General features: G+C 41.1%; 1 protein-coding gene and 1 non-coding gene across 2 annotated transcripts; one reads left to right on the top strand and one right to left on the bottom strand.

The window, feature by feature from the left end:
- Nucleotides 1-2,201: 2,201 nt before the first annotated feature.
- On the bottom strand, nucleotides 2,202-11,037 carry KPNA2 (karyopherin subunit alpha 2). Its single transcript, XM_058561389.1, has 11 exons — nucleotides 10,931-11,037; nucleotides 9,484-9,583; nucleotides 9,196-9,333; nucleotides 7,677-7,765; nucleotides 6,568-6,836; nucleotides 6,206-6,300; nucleotides 5,846-6,109; nucleotides 5,419-5,652; nucleotides 4,975-5,157; nucleotides 3,370-3,519; nucleotides 2,202-2,541 (listed from the first exon to the last, which is right to left on the bottom strand). Exons 2-11 carry the CDS (start codon nucleotides 9,556-9,558, stop codon nucleotides 2,449-2,451), a joined length of 1,590 nt encoding a protein of 529 aa, XP_058417372.1. The 5' UTR covers nucleotides 9,559-9,583; nucleotides 10,931-11,037; the 3' UTR covers nucleotides 2,202-2,448.
- A 3,657-nt stretch (nucleotides 11,038-14,694) lies between these two features.
- Nucleotides 14,695-14,767, top strand: TRNAR-CCG (transfer RNA arginine (anticodon CCG)). Its single transcript has one exon. It is a non-coding gene; the product is annotated as a tRNA-Arg (tRNA).
- The last annotated feature ends 3,035 nt before the right edge of the window (nucleotides 14,768-17,802 follow it).

Raw genomic sequence — 17,802 nt, forward strand, 5'->3', positions numbered from 1 at the left:
GTTCAGGGCCAATCTTCCTCAAAAAAAAAAAGAAAGAAAGAAAAAGAAAAGAAATGGAATGTTTATTTCCTACTTTGTTCCCAAAATAGTCAAGTAGTTTGATAAGATTTAAAGCTAAGATACAATGTAGCAATTTAAAGAATCAATACTTTGTGAAATATTTAACACTGATGTTCAATCTTTTGATGTTAGTGTTACTTTTTAAAGATCTTTGCAACAAGCAAAATCAGTGTTAGCAGTTTTTACTTTGATATTTGCCCCATGAAAATTTGTGTTACCTTCCCACTCTTACTTATCTACTACAACTTATACAAAAATGAAAGTTATGGGCAAAAATATATAATTTATTAAAGTCTTAAATGGGATTTACAACCACTAGGAGCTAAAATATTTAGTGCATTAATAAAAGCAATTTAGGCATTAACATTTCATGAAAGAGGGAAAAGGTGGTGGCTATAGGGTGTTTTACCATGACTTTTTAAAATCAAACTGAATATGCAAACATTCTGAAAGATATAAAATTTTATCCAGTTAAGTTCAATAAAAACACGCAGTTGCCTGTGGATTTTAACAACTCCAAGGAAACTAGCATGTTAAGAATTTTATCTAAAATATGAAAATGTATTTTTGGAAATCAGCTGTCTCCGGACCATTACTTCACTATTGAGTCATGCTTCTACTCTAATAAATCCAGACCTTATACTTTTTATCCAAGTGTATATTACACTAGTCCCTCTAAAGCCATTAAGCTCCATTTATCTTAAAGCAAAAACCTAGGGTGTCCAGGTTTACTCCCACATTATCTTTTCTCAAAGCCTTTTGGATTCAGCATCCAAGAGACTTATGTTGGGAAAAGGATAAGAAAAGAGAGCAGTGGATTGAGAAGCAGGTGGGAAAGGGAAGGCAGCCTGCAGAGCCACGATTTTCTTACTTCTCTTCCCCCCACCCCATCCTTCTATGGAAGCCTTTGTACAGAGAAAGCTGAGAAAATGACCAGGGCTCCTAATAAGATGACCTAAGCTTAGGGGGGACCACACCTAACATGGTTTAGCGTTCCAAGTTAGGAACTAGACTGCAGGAGGTGCTTTAAATAAGCATTAGCCAAAGGGTTCTTTATTTCTGCACCCAAACAAGATAAGCACTAATAGACATTCTATTTCATGGAGGGAACTTTAAAACTCTGTTATCTGCAAAAGGCAAAATGTACTTATGTGTATGTAGATAAACCAGGGGAAGAATATCCTCACGTTGGTACCCATTGAGAGAAGGTAAATGGAAACGTGTTGCATTACACAGCTGACCTGAGACACTAGCTTATTTTACTGAATACAGTATCCTCTAAAGGTCATGAATCACTTTTAACTTCAGTCTTTCACCAAATGCTCACCTCCACCACCATACCTTTTTATCTTCAATGGGAAAAAAGGCAGGCAAATCTGTCAGATTTCAGCAGTGGAGGCTTGGCTCATCACTTTTCCACTACCGAAAAAAGCAAAAATCGTATTTTTAAGATGCCATTTCATTTTTCCTAAGACTTATGGGGTACTGTAGTTAACACTCCCCCCACACTCTGTGCAGAAGTCATTTTCTATTCTGCTAACAGCACAGCCATTCTTGAGAGTATGGCTTCCACAACCCAGACTGCACAGAAAGAGCACCTGGGGATTAAATTTAAGAAAGATACAATTCTTGGACCCCACCCCTTACCAATTAAACAGAACTTCTGGGTAAACTTTCCCAGGTGATGCCAAGGAGCAGCTTTGAAACCACTTTTAGCCTTGAAGTTTGGGAAAAATGAATGCATGATTAAATTTAAGATTTTTATCCCATCTCCCTGGCCAGTGAGTTTTAGGAGACACTGGCTGAGGATTTCTGGGAAATTTTATTCATTCTTCTGTGAAAACTCCTGAAAATTTTTTTTCTGGCTGGTGTGGAGTGGATGTGAAGTCTGGAAGTGCCAACAGCCATTATTACCAAGAGGGGAAGCAGCCTAGAGCAAAGCCAGAACTTAGAAGCAGGCAGGATAAAAATTATCACCCTGTATCCTTGATGACATCACAAACCTTACATCAAATGACATATGCAACCAAACTACACTTCTGGTTAGTCACATGGGTTTGGTTTGGTTATCCTTCATTTGCGACCTTTAAGAGCTCCAAATTAGGGAGCAACACGTAGGCATGATGAAGTAAAGAAAAGGGTGGAATTTAATCTTTATTTACAGGACACTGCAAGATATGAAATTCCACATAGAAATAAGAAACCCATTGAGAGGAGAAGCTTCATACAGTATGTACACAGTTTGGAACTGTTCAAGTATAGTTTCATTGTAAAAAGTGCTACAATAACAAACCACATTTAAAAAGAGTTCTTAGTAGAGAAACAGTTAAGACAAACTTACACCAAACATAGCACACAACAAACAACTTTATGCGTCAGCTGTACAATCTAAAAGTTAAAGGTCCCAGGAGTGCCATCCTGAACTTGGAATGTATAGCCTTCAGAGGTAGTTTCTGGCACAACATTTTGATCTTCCTCTTCCTGGAAGTGTTAAAAAAAAAAAACAATATAATCCCATAAATATGGCACATTTCTAAGCAGTAGCCTGCCTAGAAGTCTGTATTTACTTTTTTCCCTCAATTTATTTAAGCTAAACAAACAAATTTAAGTTAAAGAACAGTTCTCTCATTTCTCCCACCCCTGGCAACCACCAATCTGTTCTCTGTATCTATGAGCTTGTTTTTTTTTTTAGATTCCACATATAAGAGAGATTTATCTTTCTCTGACTTATTTCATTAGCATAATGCCCATAATGTATTTACTCTTAAGGTCTTCATCTGCATATTGCAACTTTAACCCTGTATCATATTTCAGTATTTGAAATAGTGGAGGGAGGGCTACTGAAACTTGCGAATTCATGAGTGCTTGAGAGGGAAGGTTCTGAATGGGTTAAGGAATGCTACTACAATAACAGACAAATAGTGATTTTCTTCTCCATCTGTCACTTTTCAGTAGGAAAGGGGGAAACTGCTTATTAGGCCCAGTGTATGGTTGTGGGGATGGCCCACTTTATTAACTCCTACACACACTTACTCTTAAGAAACTCTGAGATTCCTAAGGCTATTAAGCTACTCATTTGAAAATAAATTGGTGATTTTTAAAAATCTCAAATTAACAAGACTCTATTATCATCAAGCCAAACATTAGAGGAGCAAATATGTACATTATATCCTATTCACACTGATATTTTGTTATATTTAACAAGAGTACAGGACTCATTAAAAAAGTATGAGGGGAAAAAAAAATCTTATGGGCTTGACCTTAAATGTGTATCTTCCAAGTTCTTGCTAACATTACCATGTTACTCACCTCTACAGAAAAATACTTCTCAATCAAGTTTAATGAAGCTTTGTACACAGACTCATTTTCATGGTTTTGTAGAGCTTCAATTTTGTCCAAACCTCCACATTCTTCAATCATTATACTAAGTTTCTCAGTTTCACCCAGTTTCTCAGCAGCCTAAGAAAAATTACAAGTTTACTGGTCTATACTCTGCATGTTCTTTAATGAAGAAAATAATGTCTATGTTTGAGTATCAATTTCAGACAGAAATAAACAGCTGACAGTTCCTTCAAAAACCCTACAAGAGAGTTTTATCTCCATTTTACATTTTTTAAAAATTCAAGGTGATCAGATCTATATGTGCTCTTAGCAATTACTTCTGTAGCTTTTGGCCACAGAGATCTTAGAACAGTTCTCAACCTTTTCTGTGCATCAAAATCACCTGGGCAACTTTAATGACACTATATCTAGGTTCAACTTGTCTGTGATGGGAACAGGAAATTACTGTTTTGTAAAAGCACCCCAGAAAATCTAAAGGTCTACATAGTCAAGGTGGAGAACCACTGTCTAAGGGCAAAGATGGCCTATGGTGTGTAAAAACAAATTCCCCTGACTGGAGTATTTGTTGATATCAAGAATTTATTAGATTTAAGAATGAATTGTGGTCAGATTTTTTAAATTCCTTAACTTTTAGGAGATACATAAATATTTTTAGGAGATAGATAAATATTAACAAATAACTTACATGCTTCAAAAAAAAGATTTTAGGTAAGGTGGATGGAATAGGAAAACAGGCCAAATGTTGACAAGTTATTTATGCTGGGTGATGGATACACCAGGGATTATTATTCTAGACTCAGCTTTTGTATTAAAAATTTCCATAATTAGAGGTTTAAAACTTGAGTAGGACCTACCTACCAACGATCACTGTGACAAAGTGCCATACACTAGCATGCTTGGATCAATTAGGAATGGAACCAAAAGAAAAAAAATTAGATAACTTAAGTCATTCAAATTTAATTTCACTAAAATCCAGCATGAAATTGGGGAATTAAAGATTCTTGACAAAATAAATAGGTATGAATAGTGTCCACATACAGACTTGACTTCAATTCAGGTCACATCCTGCACTTGTCATCTTTATCTCTCTTAAAAATCCCTCATCACGTCTTTTATCAAGAATGTGGTCCAAGGGCTGGCCAGTGGCTTAGCGGTTAAGTGCGTGCACTCCGCTACTGGCGGCCCAGGTTCGGATCCCGGGCGCGCACTGATGCACCACTTCTCCGGCCATGCTGAGGCCGCGTCCCACATACAGCAACTAGAAGGATGTGCAGCTATGACATACAACTATCCACTGGGGCTTTGGCAAAGAAAAGGAGAATTGGCAATAGATGTTAGCTCAGAGCCAGTCTTCCTCAGCAAAAAGAGGAGGATTGGCATGGATGTTAGCTCAGGGCTGATCTTCCTCACCAAAAAAAAAAAAAAAAAAAAAAAAAGCACGTGGTCCACATAAACAGGCTTTCTGATTCTGTGGCCTACTGAGTAAACTTAGCTACCCTCCCCCTAGTCTAAATAGTAAACCAATTGTCATCAAGCCCAAATCCAAACAAATGCCACCTTGTTAAGCCTTACCTGAAAGATATTTGAAATGGCATCCAGAATAACCAGAATAATTTTGGTATCTTTCGCAGTTAAGAGGTTCATCAATGGTTCTATTATGCCACAATGAACAAGATATACAATCTGTTCAACTGTTCCACCACTTGTATAGTTGGTTACAGCCCATACAGCTTCCTTTTGTGTCTTAAAGTCTGCCTAATAAGCATAAGGAAATGAGTTTATTGCAGAATGGTCATAAAAATAAGATTCCAAAACTACTGTTTTAGAAAAACAGTGACTAAAACTACCAACTGGTTTCATCGAACTTAAGTGAAAGAGGTTACTGGCTATTATTTAGCAAAGGACTGTAGGTAGAAACCAACACTGGCACCTTAAGAATCTTATCAAGCACATCTCTACCAAATGCCTGTCCATAAACACTAACAATCCTCTGATTAAGTCCTAAGATTTCATTACCTTAGAGAGAACGCCAACAAGGAATGGGACTAATCCATGATTCACAACTTGCTGTATCTGGTCCTGGCGGCCAGCTGTGATGTTGGACATTGTCCACGTAGCTTCCTTCTGAATATTAGTTTTGGGATTCGTTAGCAGGCTGGGAAAGATGGCCAGTGCTCCCGCATCTATTACAACCTGAGTCTGTTCATCTGTCCCAGTGACAATATTTCCTATGGCTCTTAGTGCAGGAGTCTGAAAAGGAAAAATAATGTTGATGCTGGTGGTTATCCTTTATTTTTTCCAGCATTGCTCAGAAACTCTGTACCCTAAGAGTTTTGACAAGTAAGAGGCTCATTATGGCTTAAAACAGAAAATATGTCAATATTAGTACCAATTGATGATGCTCTTTATACTTTATATTCTCATCTGAAAGTTAACAACTTACCACAATTGGCAATTCAGTAGCTCCTAGAAGCTTCACAAGTTGGGGTACAACTCCTGTTTTCACGACCATTTCAATCCGTTCATTTGGACCATCAGTAAGGTAGGAAATGGCCCAGCAGGTATCTGCTAATACTTCTGGATCATCATGATGCAGGAGACGAACTAAAGTAGGAAGAATTTGCTCAACAGCATCTAACGGGGGTGCAGGATTCTTGTTCCGACAAAGGTTTGACAGTGTCCAAGTAAGATTACGTAAGTAACCACACTGCGGGAAAAGAAAAAGGCAATGAGAAGTCTTGTTTTTTTGAGGGGGTGGGAAAAATTAGAAGCAACAAGTGAGTAACTTATGTCAGTAACTTACTGCTAAAGATGACATATCAGGAACTGCAAGAAGAGCCAACAGTGGCTCAACTGCACCATACTTGATCACCAAGTCTCGGAAAACTGAACCATCACCTGAAAAAAGGCAAGGTTACCTAATCACGTCTACATGTCTAGCACCGTCAATGTTGTGACTGAGTGCACTGGTGTCTCACTGCAAAGACAACAAACACTCTTGGAAATTCCCTAACTTACTTAGATGCCACTTTTGCCCCTAATAAGCACTGGAAGCAAGTAAGTTCAAAACTTAATACAAAGGTCACTATTACTTACAACAAAGCACTCCTCCCAACCTCAGTATGATGAGAGACATTTGGTCAAAAGAATTTTAAATCCAAGTACCTGCAATGTTTCCTAGAGCCCATACAGCTTGTTCACTGATGTGAGCATGGGGAGATGCCAACAGAGAAATGAATGCTGGGATAGCACCTCCATCTACCACAGCCTTGGTCTGTTCGGATGTCCCGGAAGCAATGTTAGTGAGGGCCCAAGCAGATTCAAACTGAATGGGACTACAGTCAGTTCTGCCCAAGAAGGACACAAATTTTGGAATCAAACCAGCCCGGATTATGTTGTCTATTGGGGGCTGTTTTTCCCTAGAAAGCAGTTTCCTAAGGGTGAGCAAAAAGAGAAACAAAAGTTGAAGATGGTTAACAAAAGAAGTTTGTGAAAAAAACAATTTAAAATGCAATTCAAGAATTTAGAACTGCAGAGAACCTGTTATAGAAAAGCACTAAATGGTGAGATAGCCTGGAATTTAAGAGGAGCTGAACAAACTGGTTGCACAGTGCTACCCTAAGTGGTGCCTATAATTACCTTTTTTCCAAAATCGAAATATTACCAGTAATGTAGAACCGTCCTCTCCGCTTCTTTGCAGAAATCTACTTTAGATCTTGTCACTTTTTTAAAACTGACAATCTGACAGAGTGTAACTCTGTGTTAATTTAATTTGCATTTCTCTGACCACTAATGAGGTTAAACAGCTTTTCCATGATCATTTGCCATTTGCTTTTGTTTTTCCAAACACTGTCAAGCTATAGAAATTATTAATCTTTTCTGTTATGGATGTCACAAATATTTGTGTATAGTAGGACATAAGAGTCTAAATATACTTATTTTCTAAACGAATGTACCAATTCTAAATGGATATGCCAATCCCACTTACTAAATAATTCCTCCTTGCCCTGACATTGACTTGAAATGCCACTGACAAAAACTTTGTAATTTTCTTAATACACCAAAAGGTTAAAAATGATTATCACCGGGGGTAGGTGGGACTTTAGGCGATTATAAAAACTTTTAGTTTCACCAAAGGGAAGAGTCTAATGAAAACGGGCCTATGGATGGCTTAACCTTTACTTTACCCACACCATCTGCCTGTCTCTTTCCCACCAAAAAATCTAAAAAGGCTGATTTCTTAGGTTACCCATGCTATAGCAGACAAGACTTACCTAGCTGCTTGAGTAGCTTGCAGCTGGCTTTCCAAATTGTTGCTATTTATGCCTTTGACAATGTCATCAACAGACCAATTTACAGTGCCCTACAAGAACAAAGGAATTGCACAAATTATCATTTTTAAGATTAAATACAATCAATAAAATTCCTACTTGCCATTGTGAAGACATTTTTAAGTTTATAATCAGTTACTGAAAGTTTAGCCCTATATTTAATTTTGCCTGTTAATAAATACTCATTATTTTATATATAGAACAGTTCTCAAACGTGGTATCATGACTCACTGGAGTCTCAAGTCATGGCGTACTCCAGAATTTTGTCACTAAAAAAGGTGGCTGTGAACAATTTAAAAAAGTGAATTAGGAGGAAAAAACAAAAAAGTGAATTAGAGCAGTTTGAAGGTTATTTCTACATTAGTCTCAATCACTTGCATAAGCTTTTAGGGGAAAAAGGGATGGAGTTATAGGCAATGTGCTGGGGATTTTCACATCTAACCTTATAATCTATGCATTTCCATGGTATAGTGCTGCAAATATAAATGTTATATGTTGTAATCCCAGTAGAAAAGTTTGAGAACCAATACTATAACTCAAGTAGACAACTCAAAAAGACAGTGTCCCTTTTTCCCTAGAAGTTTACAACTTAACAAGGAAAATGTGACATCAACAACCGTACAACAAATAGTGTATATATATATATGTATGTGTATATATATGTTATATAAGCATTTACTCTCCATTGTTGGTGCAGAACCAGAGTGCTAGAGGAATTCTGAGAGGGGGCATTTTTCCTGCTAAGCTGACCAGGGAGTGCTATAAGGAAAAGATGGATTTGAGAATAATACCCTAGAAATAGCACGTAGGTAGTATTCGGGGGGGGGGGGGGGGCGACAGAGATAAAAGGTAGGAAAGTGCCCAATATCTTTTAAAAACGAGAGATATTTAAAAATCTACGATGGGTCTAATTTAAAAAAACCTTCAAATAATATGGATTTAAAACCATCAAAGTTTTAAGCAAAGAAAGAACATGTCTAAAGCAGAATTTTAGGAAAATTTTTAAGTAAATAGTATGTGGCATAGAATGAAGGGAAAGATAAATTAGGAGACTACTGAAAATATTTCAGAAAGAAAAAGCCCTGAACAAAGCTAGTGACAAGTACAAAAAATAGAGAATATCAAAAAAGGTAGAAATAAGCCAGAAAGTGGTTGGTTCTGGATACACTAATTTCAGTTAGCACTGGAATGGCCAGGTTAAGGTACCGAGCTGGCAGCTGGAAATGCTGGAAAACTCGAAGGGAGGAGATTGGAACTCAGGACAACCTTGGAATCAGCTTCAAAAGATTATGGAGGGTGAGCAGGAAAGAAGACAACCCATCAGAATTACTGATTGGGAGCAGAAAAAATGATCTTCAGATTTGAGAGTTAAAACCATAAAGCCAGGAATGTTAAATTTCTAAGAAAAGCCCCATATTGATTTTCTGGGTTTACCATAATTCAGAAGCTAAAATATATTTACCTGGTTGTTGCGGTTTTCCTGTAGTGGAGATGTAGCATCATCGGGAAATGAGCTTACATTTCTCCTTTTCAGCATCTGGTCATCCTTCTTAGCTTTCCTCAGCTCCACATTAACTTCTATTCGGCGCCGCCTCATTTCCTTGCAAAAAGATAACACATCATTTCACCTATTAGATTAGTTTTTCTTGCCAAGTGAGGGCATTTTTTCAAATTCCCTCAAAGTTCTGACCTCTTCTCAAATATCTTCCCATTTAAAAAATACCATAGGAAATCAACAGAAAGTACTCACTGTACTGTCTTTACCCTTGTTCTTGAATCTGTTAAGGCGGGCAGCTGGTGAATTAGCATTCTCATTCGTGGACATGGTTATGAGACAAAGGGAGAAAGCTCTAAGATGGGGGAGAGAAAAAATTTCCCTTTTATCATTTTGCTTTGTCAATAAGAAGAGCATCAACACAATTACCAAGCATATATTGAATCTACACTTCTCTGTTAGAGGACAAACTTCCTTTCTGAGCACTATGAAATAGTCTTGGCCAAATGATATCTGTCCCCTCCCCTCTGAAGGGGCTGAGACTTCCCGGAGCAGTGCTGTCCATCAGAAATATGTTGCAAGCGTGCATAAATTTAAATTTCCTAGTAGCCACATTTTTTAAAAAGCAAAAAGAATTACGTGAAATTAATTTTAATAATATATTTTATTTAACCCAACACTTCCAATATATTCTCATTTCACCACGTTACAACATTAAAAAATTGAGATATTTTATTTTTTTCATACTAGTTCTTCAAAATCTTGCCTGCACTTGAAGCTTACAGCATATCTCACTTCGGATGAGCCACATACATTTAGTGACTATCACACTGGACAGTGCGGCTCTAGACTCTATACGGAGTCCATAAAGAGCCAACTGAAGACAAAGCAGGGGAACTGACCTTACTGTTAAAATCTATGTCCTAGGGGCAATAAATTCAGATTCTCTGGAGGCTCTCTATTGTCTTTAAATGGCCAAAATAGCTACATTCTCCCTGAAATTTCTCACTTGAAAACTAAAGAAAAATTTGGTTCATCATTACATTATGGAGTCTTCCATCACATTTCCTGTCAACACTGAAAACTTGCGACGCAGTTCTGCATCCCCAGCATCCCGCACCCATTTTCATTTCTAGGAATCGCGAGTGAATGCACTTAATCGGGCTGATATTAATGGTGCTTCATTCAGACTCAGATACCTTAAAAGCAATCTCTGAAAGGTGACGAAAGTAAAAGTCCTCCCTACGATCTGTTATCTTTAATTCCACTATGTTCTTTTACGAAATTGTGCCACAGCCAACCCAGCGCCTACGTGTTAAGGAGCGAGTCCTTCCAACTGCCGCCTCCACCTCCGGTCCCGTCCCCTGCCCCTCACCCCGGGGAGACGCGGCGGGGAACCGGCGGAGGAGGGGCCGGAGGCGCCGGGCCCACTCCCGGACTTTGGCCCTCGGGCCTAACGGAGATTCTCCGGGCCGCAAGGGCTCCCGCTGCGGTCCGCAGAGCCTCGGCGCCCTACAACCCACGCACTCGCATCGCGGAACAGCCGCCTAGTCAACCAACGGCGCCCCCGAGGCCTCGCCAACGAGGGAGGCCGAAGGCAGGCCGGGCGTGTACCCGGGCCTCCCCTCTCGCCACCCGAAAGCCAAGCGCGGCCTGGGGCCAGCCGTTACCGCTCGGGCCAGGCTGCGGCCTGAGTTCGTACCTTCACAGCCGGGTCAGGCTTCCACAGCAATCGGCGCGGGACGCACAGGCTGCAGATCGGATGCCCTCAAAACGTCCACCACGGCTCAACCCGAAGACGGTGTGGCTCGTGCAGCCTGCCGGCGCGATTTAAATTTCCCGGTGGCTCCGCATTCCGATTGGCTGGTTCGAGCAGACGCTGTGCGTCCATTGGTGGATTTGAAAAACACGTTGGGGAGGGGTGGTGATCATAGGGCCCAGAGGAAGGGAGGATAACATCGCGAGATGGGGGAGCGGCCGGGCGATCCCAGAGCGCCTTGCAGTTCTTAGTGGAAAGACTTCAGATCCCGGCATGCAACGCGAAGGGCCGGTTCCCAGCCCCGCCTTGGCTGGATGGTCCGGTCGCTGCTGAGGGTTTATGCGAGTAAGGTCGCTGGTCGTTTTCCTGGGTGGCCTTAACCACGTACCACAGATGATTCCCAAAATCTTTCTTTTTAAAAATCTTCATATAGAAAAATATTGATATACATTTTTTCCCTGATAGGACACAGAAGGAACGTGGCAGGGGTTTCTGGCCACTATGGAGGGGAGGAGTAAGGCAGATTTGTCTTGCATTTTTTAGTTTCTCTCTTTTTTTTTTAAAACTTGTGTCATAAAAGACTGCAAAGAAGCCACAAATATGGTAACAAAAGGTTTATTATGCCTGTTTTTCCAGACACTTATTTTTAAATAATTTCAGTACAGAAGAATTGCAAATCTTTACCCAGATTTGCCAAACGTTAACATTTGCCACATTTATTTCTCTGTCTCTCTCCATGTAAATACATATACACACATACATATATATATATGGCTTTTACATATTACTTTTTGAACGATTTAAGAGTAAGTTTCAAAAATCATGTCTCCTTACCTCTAAATATATCAGCGTGTATCTTCTAAAAATAAGGGCATTCTTTTATATAACCACACCACCATCATCAAATTCAGGACAACTGAACTTTGATGCTATTATTAATTATATAGTTCATGTTCAAGGTTTGCCAATTGTTCTAGTAATGATCTATGCTGTATTTTATACATTTCTGAATAAAATGTTTACATTTTCTTGCCATGTACTTTTCTTTAAGCATCAATGAGGGTTATCAGAGCATCAGGATTGTGGGCCATTTTGTTTTCTTTCTGCTGTTTCTCTGTATTCTGAAAAAGGATTTTTTAAAAAGTTGTGTTGATTTATTTTTTGCTATAAATGAATTGAAACAGTGAACTTAGTCGTCTTGCAGGCATTTATGCCAGTCTCACTCATTGTGTAGCAGCATGTGGTTCATAGGAGGTTGATTCTATTCCCACCTACCCAATCAGCAGAATCCTATCCACTCTAAGTGCAAAAACATGGAAGGAATTCACCCCTAAGCCAGTCATTGCAGGGCATTCTCTTGGCTACTGTGAATGGTTCAGGGGCAGGCATGTGACCTAAATTCATCCAGTTGGGAAGCCTATGCCTTTTGTTTAGTGATTGCAGGTAGGAAAGCAGGCTCTGTTCTTCTGAACTGAGGGATGTTACTCCTGGAAGTATGAATAGGACAGTGGTGGAGAAACCATGAAAGCTCTGATTGACAGCATGCCCTACCTCTGAAGGTTGCAATTATACAACTTTGTGATTATGTCATCTGATACACTTTCTTTGTTGTTTAAGCTAGTTAAATTGGGTTTTCTTTTGCTTGAAAATATTGAGTACTATGTGCCCAGAAGTGTTCTGTTTTACATATATTAATACATTTAATCTTCACAACTGTGCGAGGTAGTATTATTATCTGTTCCATTTCACAGAAGAGAAGACTGAATCATGAGTGGTTAAGTAACTCGTCCAGGTTTACACAATGAATAAGTGGCAGAGACAGGATTCAGACCCAGGCTGTCTAGTCCAGGATCCATGCTCTCAATCACTATTCTGTACTTGTACCTGAAAACAACCTGAAACGGAAGTATAATGTCAAAAGTGAAAGTTGCCTTTGAAAGACACAATGTTGCCCAGGGGGAACCATACATCCTCTACTCTTAGCTATTGTAGTCTGGACAGAGATTCAGGAGAGGGCCTGTCTGGCCTAGGCCAATCAGTACATTCTATGGCAGAGACACAGCCATATTGGTTTGGTGATGAAGATGTTAACACAGTACAGTAAAAAGTTTACTGAGGCCCTTGAGAGTGAGATAGCCTCTCTCTTCCACAGGACTGTGTGCTGTGATGATGGGCGCCTGAGACTGTAGCTGCTCTGGAGAACCAAACCCAAGTGTGTCCAAATCTGAATAATCATAGTTTGTCTGTCAGTCATTCTTTCAAGTAAAAACGATGTTCCACTGAAAAAGCAGCTAGTTTAGCCTGCAACTCAAACATCACACAAATGTTTTTCTCAGGAGACAACCACTGTATTTTGGTATGTGGTAGAAGTGATTTATGCACACTTCCCATTTTGTTACACAAAATATTAAAAAGATATGTACTCGAGTCAAGACTGAATACAATTAATAATTCTTATATGATTATCAAGGACATTCTTAAGTGAAGCTGGCTCCCCCCCCCCACAGCCAGTGCGCAAAGGTGAAGAAGACACCATTACTAGTTTGATGCCACTGCCTTGATTCACTAAGGTGTCAGTTTTACCCACCATCACTTCCGCACCATCAGTGCTGAATGATTAGTGAATTATTATTCACTAGTAATGTCCTAGCTTTCATGAAAACCATTTCCTGGATGAGTCAGGGTCCACAGGTAATAAAACAGTGACATATGACACAATGACACTTAAGATTTGAAAAACACACATCAAAATGTTGGTAGTGGTTAACTCCGAATGGTAGAATTATGGTCAATTTCAATGTTCTTCGTTTGGCTTTCCCATACTTTATACAATTTTACAATGAACAGGTATTGTATGTCTAACAAGAAAACTAAATTGCATATTTTTAAAAGCCACAAATGCAGCATCTTTACATGCAACAAGCACAGAGATATTGTGTATGGAACCAGAAAGTCTAAATCTTTATCCAAAACCCAGCTTTAGGATAAACACAAACAAACAAAAATCCGTATTATTTTGTACTCAGGGACCTTGTTATATTCATTTTCCCTTTAACCTGGAGGGGAAGAGGAGAGGGGGAGGAAAGTGGATGTAGACGAATGGGGGAGAAGGGCAAATTTGAAGAAAAGCCTGTTCACCCTGGAATCCCGCAACAGTCCCCAGCACATAATTATCAAATTAATGTACGTTGAATAAATGCAAGAAAGAAAGGGAAGGAAGGCCCTGTAAGGGACGGGAGGGTTGGGTGTAGGGGGCAGGTGCCGGAGGCCCTCACGCCCCGCGAGTGGTTCCTAACGCCGGCGGCAGAGAAAGGTCCTGGGGAACTTGTAAAATACAGACGCCCGGGCCCAGCCAGATAAACAGAAATAGAACGTTGGGAGGACAGGCATTGGAATTTTGTGGTAAGTTCCCAAGTGGGCCTAATGTGCAGTCCGCGCAGCGAACAGAACCCACCCGGAAGGAGGCCGCCCAGAACCGTCCGCGTGCCGGCCACGCAAGCCCAGGGCAGCGGGGCGGACAGGGCCCCGCGCAGGCGCGCGGGGGCTCGCCCTGCAGTCCGAGCCGAGGGCGCAAGCGCGCGCCGTCGCCGCTAGGGGCGGCTCCCAAATCACACACCGCCCGACGCGAGGCCGCGGAGCTCAGGGCAGGGCGGGGCGCGATGATGGCATCACGTAAGAAGACGGTGTGAGAACCCGGATCTCGTGGTGACCCAGTGGCCTAATGGATAAGGCATCAGCCTCCGGAGCTGGGGATTGTGGGTTCGAGTCCCATCTGGGTCGCACAGAGATCAGTTTTGGTGCAGGGACAGACGATAATCACTGACGACAGCGAGGTAGATTTTAAAATGTGGTTATTTCACTTCGCTACAGCGACCTTGAGGAGATTGTGTTACAGATTAGGAAATGCATCTCCGCTTGTTAAAAACACCGCAGTTGACAATTTGGCGTGAAAGCTGAGATAGGATCCAAAACAGGGGCATTTATTCTTGCTTAATTTACAGTGACTTTTGAAAGAAAAAAGCCTTAGGAAACATGAACTGCCGACTGGACGGATGGCATTACCTCTTTTTCTGCCTACCTTTTCAAGCAGAGCTTCACCACGGGCAGCCATACATGCAAAACTTTCTCCCCATCCTAATCCCTAGGAGTTTGGGAGCAGATCCAACTCTGCTAGCTCCAAACATTTATTTTCAGTACTAAGGAGAGTTTATAGCAAAACAACTGTGCTGTTACAACATACAAATATAATAAACATAATTTGTGGTTTCTGTCCCTAAACTATTACGAACAACAAATTGTATTTAGAACTTACGGGTTTTGGGGTGTGTGTGTTTGATTTGCAAATTAGTGTAATAAAAGAAATGCAATCAGAGTTTAAACTTTTCAGGGTTCAGTTGACTAACTTGAAGAGTTTAAACACTTCTTGCAAAACTTGTACAAGAGGAATATTACTGAGTTAATTCCTACTCTTCAAAAACAACTAAACACTAAATGCAATGTGGTATCCTGGATTTGAGCCTGAAACAGCAAAAGGACTTTAGTGGAAAAACTAGTGGAAGCAGAATACAGTCTGGAGTTTAGTTATCAGTAAGGTACCAATGTTGATTTCTTAGTTGTGACAAATGTACACGTAAGATGTTACCCTAAGGGGAAGCTGGGTGAAGGGTGTATGGGAGCCCTCTGTTCTATCTTTGCAACTTTTATGTAAATCTGTAATTATTCCAAAATTAAAAGTTTATTAAAAAAAAAAAACTAAACAACCAGTGGAGAAATATAACTGACACTTTTGCGCCCCCGCCGCCCCCAGCTTTAAGATTAGGAATGTAGTGCTGAATTTTTTAAACCAGAAGACATTAACAAATAAAGACCAGGGGACAATTTCCAGCTTCATTCCTGGTATCTCAGAGTTGGTGGCCACATTAGGTCCTTGCATGTAGCAGGTACTCAAAAAATCTGAACTGCATTGTCTCCTGCCTCCCACCTGCAGGCAGCATCTGGGGACAACAGACAGTGACAATGTCTTGCTGGTCCCCAAAGGCAAGATTGCTCTCCTAATGGAATGCCCAGCACTGAGAACTGGGCAGGACAAACTCCTCACCAGTTCTCTGCCCTTTGGGCTTCTGACTGGCCAGCTCAGTCCTCCAGGGTGCTCACCCGAGTCTTCCACCTCATTTCTCTCCTTCAGCCTCCTTCTCAGCCCATCTCCTTCTCTCTGGCAGATGTTTTGTGGCTCACTCACCATAGTGCATTCAGCTGAAGTCAGCAAACATTGATTGAGTGCCTGTGGAATACCCCAGATTCAGCTCACTCAATGCAAGTTCCACATTTTCATCTTTCTTCACCTCCATCATCTCCCCCATTTCTTTCCTCTCTGGCTCATAGGAAGAGATGTCTCTCCTCCAGTCCCAGGCCAGTTCCTCTCTCTGACTTTGCTCTGAACCCATCCCCTTTCTCCTCAGGAAACTTGTCTGGCACTTAGTAAACACTCAAAAGTTGTCAGTCCATTAATTTCCCCTCTTGTCTATGTCTTCAGCTTGCCCCTCTACTGGCTCTTTCCTCTGAGCCCAAAAACGTTCTACAGTTTCTCCGTTCCTTGAAAGCTCACCCGTGGTCCTGGGAGCTTCGCATGAGTCCTGGGTGCACGCTCTCCACACAGCCAGGCTGCTCCCAGGGCAGTCTCCGGTGTCCAGTGTCTCTTTTTCTCTCCCTGCCATGCTCTTCTCACTCTCCTGCCGCCCGGCACACTCCTCCCTGACAGTGACCTCTTAATTGGCAAATTTAAGAAACACCTTTCTGTTCGCATCTTGCCTGACCTCGCCCTGAGGTTTGAAATTCTTGACCCGTCCTTCCTTCTTGAAACACAGTCCATTCCCAGGCTTCCAGGAAACCTCCTGTTCTTGCTTCTCAAACAACTCCTTCTCAGTCTCCTTTGCTAGTTCCCTCTGGTTGCCAACCACGGAAACCGACCAGCCCAACTGAAGCAAAGCAAATAATAATTCACTGGAAAGACATGGGGTGGGGATGGCGCTCACTAAAGAGCGGGGCAAAGCTGGAGGACCAGGCTCGGGAACCAGCAAGAATCAAGGACACACCAATGGCCCCCCAAAAGCAAGAAGCTGGAAGCACAGTGACTCTCAGAGCCAGAGACGCCTGATCAGGATGCCACCACTGCTGCCATCGTTGCCACTTGTCATGCAGCTAGAGCTGCAATAAGTGCCTCTGACAGTTTGCTTCATCCTAGGGCCACTCGCTCCAGAATCCAGGTTCCAGAGAAAAGCTTACAATTGGCCCAGCTGGGGTCACAGACCGTTCTCCTGTTGATTCATGGGGCCGGAGAGGAGTTACCCTCCGATCCAATTCTTCCCATAAAGGGGAAGAGGTAATTCCTTAAAAGGAAAGAGAGGCATGAATGCTGGCTAGCCATGCAGAACACCAGCACCTCTCCTCAGCAGAAATTTTGTACATTTTATTTTTAGTTGTTCTATCTCCACTGTTGATCTTAGGTGATATAGACTGGGATTTTTTTTCTCATTAAACGTTGTTTTCATGGGTCTCAAAATTCTCTGACAGATTTTTGGTCAAGTTATTTCCATTAAAAAGTACCAATTTTAAAAATTAATAACTTAAAACTGCCACACACACCAAAAAACGAATGGTCCACAAAACATTCTCCTTTCCCTCTGACGGTTTTACGATGCATTGTTATCATTAACCAGTCTTTTAATATTAAGCTTAAATGGCCAATTGAGACAAACAGTTCTGAGACCCTTCTTCCACCACTGGGACTAACGCTGGGGTGGCAGGTGTTGGGATAA

Source organism: Diceros bicornis, chromosome 18 (assembly GCF_020826845.1).
Source record: "Diceros bicornis minor isolate mBicDic1 chromosome 18, mDicBic1.mat.cur, whole genome shotgun sequence".
Lineage (NCBI taxonomy): Eukaryota > Metazoa > Chordata > Mammalia > Perissodactyla > Rhinocerotidae > Diceros > Diceros bicornis.